General features: G+C 46.6%; 1 protein-coding gene across 5 annotated transcripts in view; it reads left to right on the top strand.

Moving 5' to 3' along the window:
• Positions 1–13,019, top strand: part of ABHD12 (abhydrolase domain containing 12, lysophospholipase) — a 57,595-nt gene that overhangs the window by 10,189 nt on the left and 34,387 nt on the right. For all 5 annotated transcript variants that reach the window (XM_053578215.1, XM_053578216.1, XM_053578220.1 and 2 more), the window contains exon 2: positions 12,523–12,647. In XM_053578215.1, the coding sequence (XP_053434190.1) occupies positions 12,523–12,647 (125 nt within the window). The remainder of the gene's footprint in view (positions 1–12,522; positions 12,648–13,019) is intronic.

Consider the following 13,019-nt stretch of genomic DNA (forward strand, 5'->3'; position numbering starts at 1 on the left):
TGCTGAGATCTGCGCAACTGGGCTTGGTGACTGGGAGATCAAGGTTGCTTGGTGACTAGGAGATCAAGGTTGATGGGAGGGGCTTATTGGAGTGCTGGGGGCAAAAGTCTGATTGAGGGGGCTCAAGCTAGAAGGAGAAAGATTGGGGGAGGGGTGGTTGGAGTGAGAACGTTTTCTTCCATTAGAACATCCTGTTGTGTGGGCAGTGCCGGTGGCTCAGTGAGTAGGGCACCAGGCCCATATACTGAGGGTGGTGGGTTTGAACCCGACACCAGCCAAATTTCCACAAAAAAATAGCTGGGCATTGTGGTGGATACCTGTGGTCCCAGCTACTTGGGAGGCTGAGGCAAGAGAATCTACCTAAGCCCAAGAGCTGGAGGTTGCTGTGAGCTGTGACGTCACAGCACTCTACCGAGGGCAATAAAGTGAGACTCTGTCCCTAAAAAAAAAAAAAAAGAAAGAACATTTTGGTGTGCTCCTGGTGATAATCCAGGGGAGAATGGAAGACTGGTGGCTGGGACAGAGGGGCTGCAGTGAGAATAGGACCCAGTGCCTAAGGCTGAGTAGAGGGGCTCTCCAGATGAAGGGAAGGCTGAGGATGCTGGGACGAGGATGTAGGGACAAGCATGTGGGGAGCCTGATAGACTTGCGGCTGGGTGTGGGTGCTGGTTCTCTTTTGCAGTCTCTGTGAAATAAGCAAGACCATCACTGGAAGGCAACAGGGAAAGCGAGTTCCCTGCCTGGGCTCAGGCTGAGCCCTCTGTCTTTAACTGAATCAGAGTCTTCCCCTCAGGCTCACTAAATTCTGGTGACCATCAACACTCACACTGCTCAGCAGAGACTCTTCTTTGTAACATGTAGTGCTTTAGAACCGGAAGTCATGTCAGCTGTGACTTGCCGTATGTGAGGAGTCAGCATGTTTTGCATGGCTGAGCTCTGTCCAGCTTTGGAGGCCTGAGCGGAAGGCCAGCAGCCACTCACGGTCCCAGCACATCCCAGGGTTGGGGGCTGAGAGCTGGGCTTAAAGGGGATATGGAAGGAAGGCCTGCGTGGACTGAGGTTAGACAAGAGTAGTTAGGCAGACCCAGGCAGAATTCTCAGCTGTCAGGGTTTGCTGGTGCGCAGACTCCTAAGTTCCGTCATTGCTGGATAGAGCCGTCTTGATGGGGCCTACCCAGGCCCCCGTCTTGATGGTGGGCCCACTGGTCTTGACCACGTGTGATCTGTTTTCCAGGTATGGAGTGCCCTGAGGGCAGTAAGAGCAGCATGCAGATTGATGTCAGTGCTGCAAGAGAGTTTGAGGATGTTTAGGGCTCTTTGGTTTGTTTGGAGAAAGGCAGAGAAGGGCGGCCATGAAAGAATGTGTGCGAATCTCAGGGGTGTTCAAATGTGGGGTTTGTCCTTGGAGCTTGAAAGAAGTTGCCCTGGGAGCTTTAGGGTAAAGAAAAGAAAAATCAAATTGTCTTCATTTTTTATCAGATTGGTGGAATCTCCATGCAAGACTTGGGTATATCGACTGTACTATTCATAATGGGAAGTAAGGAGGAGTGAGAACATTCAGGTTTGAAGCCAGCCATTCTGATGGAGTAGTTCAGGTCCCTAGAAGAGACTTGGCTTTTACTTTCCAAATGTTCCCTCCCTAACAGTGTGCACAACAGCTACGCCCTCTCCCTCCATCCTGAACCGGCACCATTCCTGGCCCTGGAATATCACATTGCTTCTGTCTGGAAGTGGCCTTGTCTGTCAGGTACCGTAGGTTATTTTATACAGCAGTTACAGTACCGTTGTTTGGATGCTGTACTAGGCCCTGGGGGTGTAAACGTCCAGGAAGATACTACCTGTCTTTCCTGAGTTGTCTGTCCATTTTTAAGCTTGTCGGCCATCTACTTTTGTGCCCCAACATTTTGGTGATGCCTATAGCAAAGAGAAAAGACAGGAATGGCTAAAAATGATTGCCTGCCCTCACATTTGTGCTTTTTACACACTCATTAGTTGCCCTGACCTTTTCATGTACTGATTTATCTTCAGAGTACCTGCTGTGGTTTGAAACTGTCCCCCAAAATTTCATGTGTTAGAAACTCAATTCTCGTTGAGAGGAGAGACCTGTGGGAGGTGAGTGGGTCTCAGAGGCTTCATTCGTGGATTAATGGATTATTGAGAGAAGGTCTGTTATAAAAGCCAGTTTGGCTGTCCCTGTGAGTCCCTTCACTGTGTGATGCCCGCTGCCTCAGGACTAGACGCAGAATCCCTACCAGCAGGCAGGCCCTCCCCCATGCAGCCCCTCAGCCTCAGACTTCCCAACCTCCAGAACTATAGGAATTAAGTGTCTTTTCTTTATGAATTACTCGGTCTCATGTATTCAGTTCTAGCAGTGGAAAATGGATTAAGACGTTATCTCATCTTTTATTGGCAGGAAATGATGCAAAATGCATCCCTGACCCACTGAGCTATCTAGACAAAAAAGAAAAATTCCCGTAGTTCAGGGGCACAATGACAAGGCATGTAATGGCAGGACCTACAGGAAGAGGAGGAAGAAGACTGCCATTCTAGGACAGTCGATATTTGGCTTAGGTTTCCAGAGAAAAAGGGCCTGTTACACTAGTACAGGCCAGCTGGGAGCCCGCCAGTTCAGTGCTGGGGCCTCCACAGGAAACTGGAGGGGACTCTTGAGGGGCCAGGGAGGGCTCTCCAGGTGTGAGGTCATCCCAGGAGAGCATTGCAGGGTAAAAGGTGCCTCTGAAGGACCATCTCACTCTCACTCTATTCCTCTTTCAAACAGCTTAATTTCTTTTTCTGATTCCAAAGTAGTAAAGATGTCTTAATCAAAATTTAAAAGAGAGGAAAGAAAGATAATTGAGAAAGTGAGGCTCCCGGATAATCACTGTCAGTGTGGGCTGTCCTGAGCTCTCAGAGCCCTGCTTACGTGTTCTTCTGTCTGTTTTGTAAAGTATCCTTTTTGCTCATTTAGCCTCTGTTGAAGGCCAGGGGATCCTAGACCTTGTGGAACTTAACATTCTCACGAAGGAGAAACACAGCAAAAAAGCACATAAATCTATATAGTACAATTTCAAGGAGTGGGGAAGTGCTGTAAAGAATAAAGCAAGGTAGGTACTGAGGTCGCGTGTAAAGCGCTTGAAAGTGAGCTGATCACAGTGGTAGAATATTTTGTTTCTGCCAGGAAAATAAAGCATTCTCACAGTAGGACACCCAGCTGTTGAACTCTGCCAACAAAATCCTCATGATTTTTTGTTTTCTTCTTTGGGAACAAAGAGACATTTGTGGGTTGCTCTTATGTGTTTTATTAAGTTTTCAATTCTGTACAGTGAAATTGTTCTCAATACTGACTGTTGGAATAAGATTTTGAAGACTGTTGTTATGATATTCACCTAAAAAGAATTTAATCCTCTTGGGGAATGAATCTTGGCTTTCCTCTTTTATTCCTTTTGAGAGAATATTATGAAATAAGACATTTTTCCTCAGCAATTTGATGGTAATGGTAATGGACCAATTGGTAGAAAGCAATTATAGACACATTTAAGAAGAAATACAGAACTTTTGGCCAAAATGGAGTAACAAGGGACTGAATTTACCCTGAAATAACCTAACCAGCAGCAACAACAAAAACAGATAAAATATATGAAACAAAGTTTTCAAAATACACCAGGCAACAAGAGACAGCTGTCTCTGAGAGGTGGCAGACAAATGTGCTGAGCCGTATGATGGTCCCAGCTGACGACGACCTTGAGAGTTTCCACGCCACAGGCGGGGGGGCGGAGGAGACTGAGGTGTGGAGCCTGGTGAGACCCCTGAGTTGTGAAATGGAGCTGAGAGTCTGGAGACACTGAGGTTGCTGGAGTTCACGGGACAGAGTACCAGAGAAGGGAGAACAGCAGAGAGAGTCCCAGGACCTGCAGTGACCAGCAGCTGAGTGTGAAGAACAATCTGAGGCTGGAAAGGACCACTGGGCAGGACTGGAGGAGAGCACAGTCCCTGTCCCCTTCAGGAAGTCCTCCTTAGTAGTGGAGAATAATCTGAGCAATGCTCTGGAGACACCTAACTAATCATAAAAGCAAGACCAGAAGAATCAGTTTTTTAAAATAAGTGCATCATAGAGCAAGTCTAAATAACATTAATGAGATTATAAAAATAATCCCTACTGGGTGCAAGTGGCTCACAGTAATCCTAGCACTGTGGGAGGCTGAGGCGGGAGCATTGCTTGAGCTCAGGAGTTTGAGACGAGCCTGAGCAAGAGTGAGACCCCCTCATCTGTACTAAAGCAGAAAAACTAGCCAGGCATGGTGGCAGGCACCTGGGATACCTGTCCCAGCTAGTCAGGAGGCTGAGGGTAAAGCCCAGGAGTTAAGAGTTCAGCCTAAGCAAAATAGTCTTTTTTTTTTTGAGACAGAGTCTCACTTACTAACCCTCAGTGGAGTGCTATGGCATCACAGCTCACAGCAACCTCCAAATCCTTGGGCTTAGGCGATTCTTTTGCCTCAGCCTCCTGAGTAGCTGGGATTACAGGCGCCCGCTGCAACGCCCGGCTACTTTTTTTGTTGCAGTTTTTGGGCTGGGGCTGGGTTTGAACCCACCACCCTCAGTATATGGGGCCGGCACTTTACCCACAGAAGCACATGCGCTGCCCTAAGTGGTGCCTGTGGCTCAAGAAGTAGGGTGCCGGTCCCATATGCCGGAGGTGGCAGGTTCAAACCTAGCCCCGGCCAAAAAGTATACTGACAACAGTAGAGTTCTTGTCAGAAACAAAATCTAAGTAAGAAAGCAGTTGAATCATATCTTGAAAGCACAGTCACCTTGCTTAATGACAGGGACACAGTCTGGGAAATGTCTCATCAGATGATTGAGTTGTCGTGCAAACGTGGTGAAGTGTATTTATGCAAACCTAGTATTACACAGAACCTGCTCCACCACCGGCATAGACCAGTGGTTCTCAACCTTCCTAATGCCTTTAATGCAGTTCCTGTGAGTTGTGACCCACAAGTTGAGAACCGCTGGCACAGACTGTTCTACTTGGCTACAAACCTGTACAGCATGTTACTGTACTGAACAGGTAGGTGCTTGTAGCATGTGGAGTTTGTGTATCTGAATATATTTAAACATAGAAACAGCATAGTAAAATTACAGAATGAAAGATACATGGTACTTACAGTGTAGGGGACTTACTATGAACAGAGCTCAGGGAACTGAAAGTTGCTCTGGGTGGGTCAGTGAGTGGTCAGTGAGCATGAAGGCCTAGGACATTAGTACGTACTTTTATACAACTAGCAGGGTAGTATTTTTTTTTTTTTTTTTTTGTAGAGACAGAGTCTCACTTTATGGCCCTCGGTAGAGTGCTGTGGCCTCACACAGCTCACAGCAACCTCCAACTCCTGGGCTTAAGCGATTCTTTTGCCTCAGCCTCCCCAGCAGCTGGGACTACAGGCTCCCGCCACAATGCCCGGCTATTTTTTGGTTGCAACTTGGCCGGGGTCGGGTTTGAACCCGCCACCCTCAGTATGTGGGGCCAGCACCTTACCGACTGAGCTACAGGCACCGCCCGCAGGGTAGTATGTTTTTATTCCAACATATTGACCAGCTACAGTGTCACTAGGCATTAAGAATTTTTTAACTCCATTATAACCTTGCGAGACCAACATTGTATATGTAGTCCATCTTTGACTAAAATGTCGGTACATGGTGTATGACTGTACTGAAAAAGCTACCTAGAACTTTTTATCAGAAATAAAGGCAAAACAATGAAAATTTTCCTTACATGTGAAAACTGAGAATTCATCACTAGTGGACCACACCATAAGAAGTATTAATGGATATTTTTGAAGTGGAAGGAAAATTACAGCAGGTAAAAATCCTGAAGCTCCACAAATAAGGAGGAAAATTGGAAATAATTACATGTGAAAATATGTTTTTATGTACATTTTTAGAAATCATAATTAAGCAAAAGAAATAAAAATGCAGTGTAAATTTTATAGCATATGTAAAAATGAAATTCATGGCAACAAATGTATATAGAGCAGGACAGAGGAAATCCAAGTACACTGTTGTAGTGTTCTTATCCGTGACATGTTAGATTTCACGTAGATGTAGAATATGGTAAAGATGAATGCTGTAACCTTAAAGCACCCACTGAAACTGCAGAGTGGTAGCAAACAGCCCAACAAAGGAAATAAAATGGGATTATAGAAAATGCTTGACTGATCCAAAGGAAGACAGAAAAAGAGGGCAAGGGGATAAAGGACAGATGGAGCAAATAGAGAACAGCAAATAGTAAAATGATGGACGCAAACCTAACAATGTTGGTAAGTACATTAATTATAAATGGTCTAAGTACCCAATTAAAAGGAAGGGATTGTCAGCTGAAGAAGCGAGAGCCAACTACATGCCACCTAGAAAAGGCAGTGTACTTTAATTATTCCAAGAAAGTCAGGCACGGCGCCTGTACCATAGTGCTTAGGGTGCCGGCCATGTACACCGAGGCTGGAGAGTTCAAATCCAGCCTGAGCCAGCTATAACAAGAATGAAAACTACAACAAAAATAGACTTAATGCAGTCCTGCCTGGGATCAGTCTGTCTCTTCTCTTCCAGGAGTCAGAGTGCAAGGGCGTGAGCAAGTCTCAGGAGTCCAGGGCTGTGGCGGCTGCCGCTGGCAAGCTGCAATATAGACCAGAGACTGAACGTTCAGAAGGACAGTGGTGATCTGGGGATGGCCTGGTGGCCTTTGTCTTTTACTGCTAGGCTCACTCAGGCCCACCTCTAGCTTCCAGCTCTCAGAACTGAGGAGGAAGGCCAACTGTTTAGAAACGGTCTTTTCTAAACTTTAATGTATTTCTTCAGCTTTTTGTATACTGGCCATCTCTATCCAAAGCTTCTGTTTTTCCTTTGTAGAGAATATAAACCTCAAGGCTGAACACAGGCGTTTGCTCCTGTGTTCTGATACAGACTGAGAAGGGTGTGCAGGGAGTGGTGTAAATTGCTTGTATAGAGGCAGAAGGGGAGGGTTAATTACAGATGGGTGAGGGTCGGGCAGCAGCCTCGGAAGGCCGTCAAGACTTCACTGTCCCCTCGAGGGTGGGCCAGCGATCAATGGAGCAGTAGCTGGAAGAAACTCCTGCCTGTGGCATGTCATGACTTCAGGGGGATTTTAGAAGAACACTTACTGACTTTGCCAGTGAAGACTCTATATATGATGTGAACCCAGCATCCTTGTGCTGAATGGGTTCATCATTTATTTAATCAGCTTCCTGTTGATGGACAATTGGCTTGTTCCAGTGCTTCTTGCTATTATTAGCAATTTTCTAATGTTTAACCTTTGCTCCTTAAAAAAGAAAAAGTAGTTGTTTACAGTAATTTGAGAGTTGGTGGACCAAAGAGTATAAATATTTAAAAATTTTTTTTTTTTTTTGTAGAGACAGAGTCTCACTTTATGGCCCTCGGTAGAGTGCTGTGGCCTCACACAGCTCACAGCAACCTCCAACTCCTGGGCTTAAGCGATTCTTTTGCCTCAGCCTCCTGAGCAGCTGGGACTACAGGCGCCCGCCACAATGCCCGGCCATTTTTTTGGTTGCAGTTCGGCCGGGGCCGGGTTTGAACCCGCCACCCTCAGTATATGGGGCTGGCGCCTTACCGACTGAGCCACAGGCACCGCCCAAATATTTAAAATTTTGAAACTGTTACGAAGGTGACCCCCAACAAGGTTATGAGGCTTTACTGTTTTTTGTTTTGTTTTGTTTTGTTTTTGAGACAGAGTCTCACTTTGTCACCCTGGGTAGAGCCATGGCATCATCATAGCTCACAGTAACCTCCAACACTTGGGCTCAAGCAATCGTCTCGCCTCAGTTTTTCTATTTATAGTAGAGAAAGGGTCTCGGTCTCACTCAGGCTGGTCTCAAACTTGTGAGCTCAGGCAATCCACCCGCCTCAGCCTCCCAGAGTGCTAGGATTACAGGTGTGAGGTCCTGTGCAAGTCAGAGGCTTTACCCTTTTACCAAGAGTAGTTCACTGCCCATTTACCTCACACCTGCCTTTGTTAGATGCTGTTAATGTGAATGTTTGTCAATTGATGAATAAAAATGAAATTTTACATATTTGCCTTTCATATATATGTTACATAATATTTGTATCACTTGAGTTCGGGAAGATTTTTATTATTACAGATTCTTACTTTCCATTGAAAATACGTTGATGGCCCAAGTTGTGTTTGAGAAACTTGTCATCTTATTCCGCCAAGTGCATTTTTTCCTAGCGAGGAGGTTCACGATAGAAACTGCAGACTTCCAGCTGTGTTAGTTCATTGCCTTCATCCCACCTGTATTTTTTGAGTACCAGGTGTAGACACTGGTGATGCAGTGTTTTGTTTTGTTTTTGAAACAGTCTCATTTTGTTGCCCTTGCTAGAGTACTGTGGCATCATAGCTCACAGCAACCTCAAATTCTTGGGCTCAAGCCATCCTCCTCCCTCAGCCTCCCGAGTAGCTGGGACTACAGGCGCCCACCACAACGCCCAGCTGTTTTTAGAGACAGGTCTTGCTCTTGCTCAGAGTGGTCTCAAAACTGTGAACTCAAGCAATCCACCCACCTCAGCCTCCCAGAGTGCTGAGATTACAGGCGTGAGCCACTGCACCTGACCTGGTGGTACAGTGTTAACATGAGCCACATGTCACACACTTTGGGAGAGAGGTTATATAAACGATTGTAAAGAAAAACAGAAAGGAGAGATTGACATAGACTGTTAAGAGGACATCCTGGTTCAGCGACAGCCAAGGGCATTTTGGAGCAAGGGCAGTAGAGCTGGGACCTATGGGAAGTGCGGGGCTGAGGGCACAGGATCTGGGGCCCCTGCAAAAATCTGAACGGGGCCAGGGAGCGAGTGCTGGTTAAAGGGGCAGCACAGTGAGGCCCTCGTGCCTGGGGACCCATTTTAGATGGATTTGGCAGGCTAAGGGGAGGCATTGACCTGACCAAATTTGCATTTTAGAAAGGTCTGTCTGGCTACACAGTAGAGTATGTCTGTGGTGAAGGCAGGTATGTGTGGGGGTGGGTGCATTTAGGAGATCTTTGCAGGAGGCCAGGGTATTGGGTGGGCTCACCCATGGGGTGTCTTCAGACACAGTCACAGGGGTCTGGGAGGGAAATATCAGGCCTTCTAATTCCATTCATATTCACAGATTAACCAATAATACCTGCAGACCAGTTATACATATGTGTATTTTAGTAAGCACGTACATAATGAGTAACGTACCCAAAACATGTTACTGATGGCTTGTATAATCAAAAGGTTTGGGGCTGCTGGTCTGGACTGAAGAGGCAGCAGTTGAGGTGACTAGAGGTAGATGGGACGGAAGCAGGTTTTAGAGACTTGGCCGGCGTGGGAAGTGGAGTTTGGAGCAGGGAGGGGTGTCAGGGATGCTCCTGGGAGCTTGCCACAGGTGCTTGGGCTCGTGGTGTTTGCCATGAAGGAGAACCTGGGGTGGGAGATTTGGGGGTGGGAGGTCAAGAATTTGGTTTTGATAGTCGGGCGTTGTGGCGGGCGCCTGTAGTCCCAGCTACTCCGGAGGCTGAGGCCAGAGAATCGCTTGAGCCCAGGAGTTGGAGGTTGCTGTGAGCTGTGTGAGGCCACGGCACTCTACCAAGGGCCATAAAGTGAGACTCTGTCTCTACAAAAAAAAAAAAGAATTTGGTTTTGGGCATGTTAATTCTGAGTTGCCTGAGAGACTTCAAATGGAGACCCAGGGAGGGAGCTGACATGGAACTTGAGCTCCTGTCTTCCCTGAGGGCCTCCGGGTAGTGAGATGTGTGTTGGTCCGGGCCAGGCTGTGCTACAGCACCTGGCTCGCTGAAGTGTGTGTCTTACTCCTGCTGGGGGCCCAGCTGGGCTCTGCTTGCTGTGGTCACTCAGTGCCTTGGCTGGTGCCACACAGACTTACTCTGTCTCACCTGGCTCTTCTCCCTCACGTTTCCTTATCCAAAGTGAGCCAGTGGCCACCCCTACCTGTAAAGGGGGAATGATGTGCTATCCTCCCACGAGCCCAGAAAGGTTGAGAACCAGGGACCCACCCAGTGTGCATGTCTGGCCACTGCCTTGTAGTTCTCAGCAGGCCCAACATCGTTTGGTTCTCCGGCAGGTAAGGTGGAGCAGCCCTTAGCTGGCCAGCAGAACACAGTGCCCTTTGGGGTTGCGGGGTAAAAATGTTAATGCCAGTCTTCTCACTAAATTTTTGAATTGGAAAATGTAATTATTTTCATTAACAAATACTTATGACAACATGTAATGAGTTATTACTGGGATGCCAAAAAATATATATACACATTTTAAGAGAGCTTGTGGGAAGTAAAATTGATCATTCCCCAAAAGTGTACGAATTGCAGGTAAAGTGGATGTGGTGGCATGTGTAAGGACACTTGCCAGTAATAACATCTTCAATTCAACTTCAAAAAGTGATACACAGATACCAACTCTTAAAATGTGTGTGCATTTTTTGGCATCCTTTGTATTATTGCTAGATAAATTAATAGGCATTACAAATTTTCTTAGCTTTAATTCTCATAAAATATTGTAAATACGAACCATATAAACATAAACTCTTTAGGGTCCTCATTTTTTTTGGTGTAGAGGGGTCCTGAGACCAAGATGTTTGAGAATTAGTGGGTTAGAGACATTCTTGCAATGGGATCGGGAACAGGACCAGGAACTTTTGAAGCTGGTGAGGGATTAGGAGGGTGGAGGACCTGGGGCCTCCGTTGGGTAGTGCCGGGGGTGGAAACGCAAGGACACACAGTGACGGCCACGTTCTCAGCCTCCTGTCCTCCCAGTATTTGATGGGGCATGTTCTGTTGATGTCCTGCCGGGAGCTAATGAGTAACCAGTCTGCCTGCAGCTGGCTCAGGGAAGGGTGACTAGGAGGCCCCTTTTCTGAGATGAAGTTGCAGCGGGGTTCCAGTGTCAGGACACTCCTGGGGTGCGATGCCAGGTAGGGTACTCCTGGGGTGTGATGTCGGGTGGGACATTCCTGGAGTCTTATGTGAGACTGAGTACTCTTTTTTTTGTTTGTTTAGAGACAGAGTCTCACTTTATCTCCCTTGGTAGAGTGCCATGGCGTCACAGCTCACAGCAACCTCTAACTCCTGGGCTTAGGCGAGTCTCTTGTCTCAGCCTCCCAAGTAGCTGGAACTACAGGCGCCAGCCAGAACGCCCAGCTATATTTTTGTTGCAGTTTGGCTGGGGCCGGGTTTGAACCCACCACCCTCAGTATATGGGGCCAGCGCTCTACCCACTGAGCCAAAGGTGCTGCCCAGAGACTGAGCACTCTTGGAGTCTGATGTCAGGCGGGGCACTCCTGGGGTGTGATGTCAGGTGGGGTACTTCTGAGAATCTTCTTTCTCTGCTGGATTCTTTTTTTTTTTTTTTTTTTTTGTGTTTTTTTGCCCGGGGCTGGGTTTGAACCCGCCACCTCCGGCATATGGGACTGGCACCCTACTCCTTGAGCCACAGGCGCCGCCCTCTCTGCTGGATTCTTAACTGAAGAAATCATCAGGACTGTTTCTTTGGCTGGCAAGAACTGCTCCATGGGGCCAGGTGCGGTGGCTCACGCCTGTAATCCTAACACTTTGGAAGGCCGAGGTGAGTGGATTGCCTAAGTTCAAGGGTTTGAGACCAGTGTGAGCCAGAGTTAGACCCCCCCACCCCCCCCAAATAGCTGAGCATTGTAGTCCCAGCTACTTGGGAGGCTGAGGCAAGAGAATAGCTTGTGCCCAAGTGTTTGAGGTTGCTGTGAGCTGTAATGCTACAGCACTCTACTGGGGGCCACAAAGTGAGACTGTCTCAAAAAAAAAAAAAAAAAAAAAAGAACTTCATGCCACCTACCCCCACCCATGGAGTTGTAAGCTCGAATTAAAAGATTTTTAAAAATAATTTTTTAACAAAGGTGGGAGGCAGTAATCTTGTGGAAAAAGATATGTGTGGCTCTTGTTTAGTGTTTTATTTATTTTTTTGGAATGTTCGTTGCTTGTGTATAAAAATACAATGGTTTTTTATATTAATGTAATTATGAAATAGTATTTAATTGTAAACAGTGTATTTGATTTTATATTACTCTTTCATCCTACTACCTTGAACTCATTGATTAGTTTTTTTTTTGTTTATTGGTTTGTTTGTTTTTTGAGACAGAGTCTCACTTTGATACCCTTGGAGTGCTGTGGTGTCACAGTTCCACAGCAACCTTAAACTCCTGGGCTCAAGTGATCCTCTTTGTCACTCCTGAGTAGCTGGGACTACAGGACATGACACCACGCTGGCTAGTTTTTCTCTTTGTAGAGGCAAGTCTCGCTCTTGCTCAGGCTGGTCTCACACTCCTGCGTTCAGGTGATCCTCCTACCTTGGCCTCTCAGAGTGCTGGGCTTCCAGGCGTGAGCCACTGTGTCCAGCCTCGTTTAGTGATTTTGATAAGGGTATTAATAAACTAGAGCAGAACCACACCTGCTGCCTTTTCACCTGCTCATTGCCTTTCTCTTGCAGGCGAAAGGGCCTGTGGTTCCGACTGAGGAAGATTCTCCTCTGTGTTGTGGGATTGTACGTTGCCATCCCATTTCTTGTCAAACTGTGTCCTGGAATACAGGCCAAATTGATTTTCTTGAATTTTGGTAAGTGCTATGCATCAATTTTTTCTTAATTTTGGTAAAATTTTATTTTCATGTATCCAGTGGGTATCTTTTTATTTTAATAAAGAATTTATAATGAAATGTATAAATCTTTAGCGTATGGTTTATATATCTGTATATAGAGAGAGGTAGATCCACTACCCAGATCAAGAACTAGAATTTTTCTATTACTCAGAAGGTTCCCTGTGCCCCTTCCCAGTTAAAGGATGCTCTTTGTGATGGCGTTGCTCCCTGGCTGGTCCTGCGGCATGTTTGGGAGCCAGGTGCCCTCCTACAGCTGAGGTAGGTAGATGTGTTGACAGTGTGGAAGGCTGTCTGACGGTGTCGTGATGGACAGACTTTGTCAGTTGTACA

Source organism: Nycticebus coucang, chromosome 24, assembly GCF_027406575.1.
Source record: "Nycticebus coucang isolate mNycCou1 chromosome 24, mNycCou1.pri, whole genome shotgun sequence".
In the NCBI taxonomy this organism is placed as follows: Eukaryota; Metazoa; Chordata; class Mammalia; order Primates; family Lorisidae; genus Nycticebus; species Nycticebus coucang.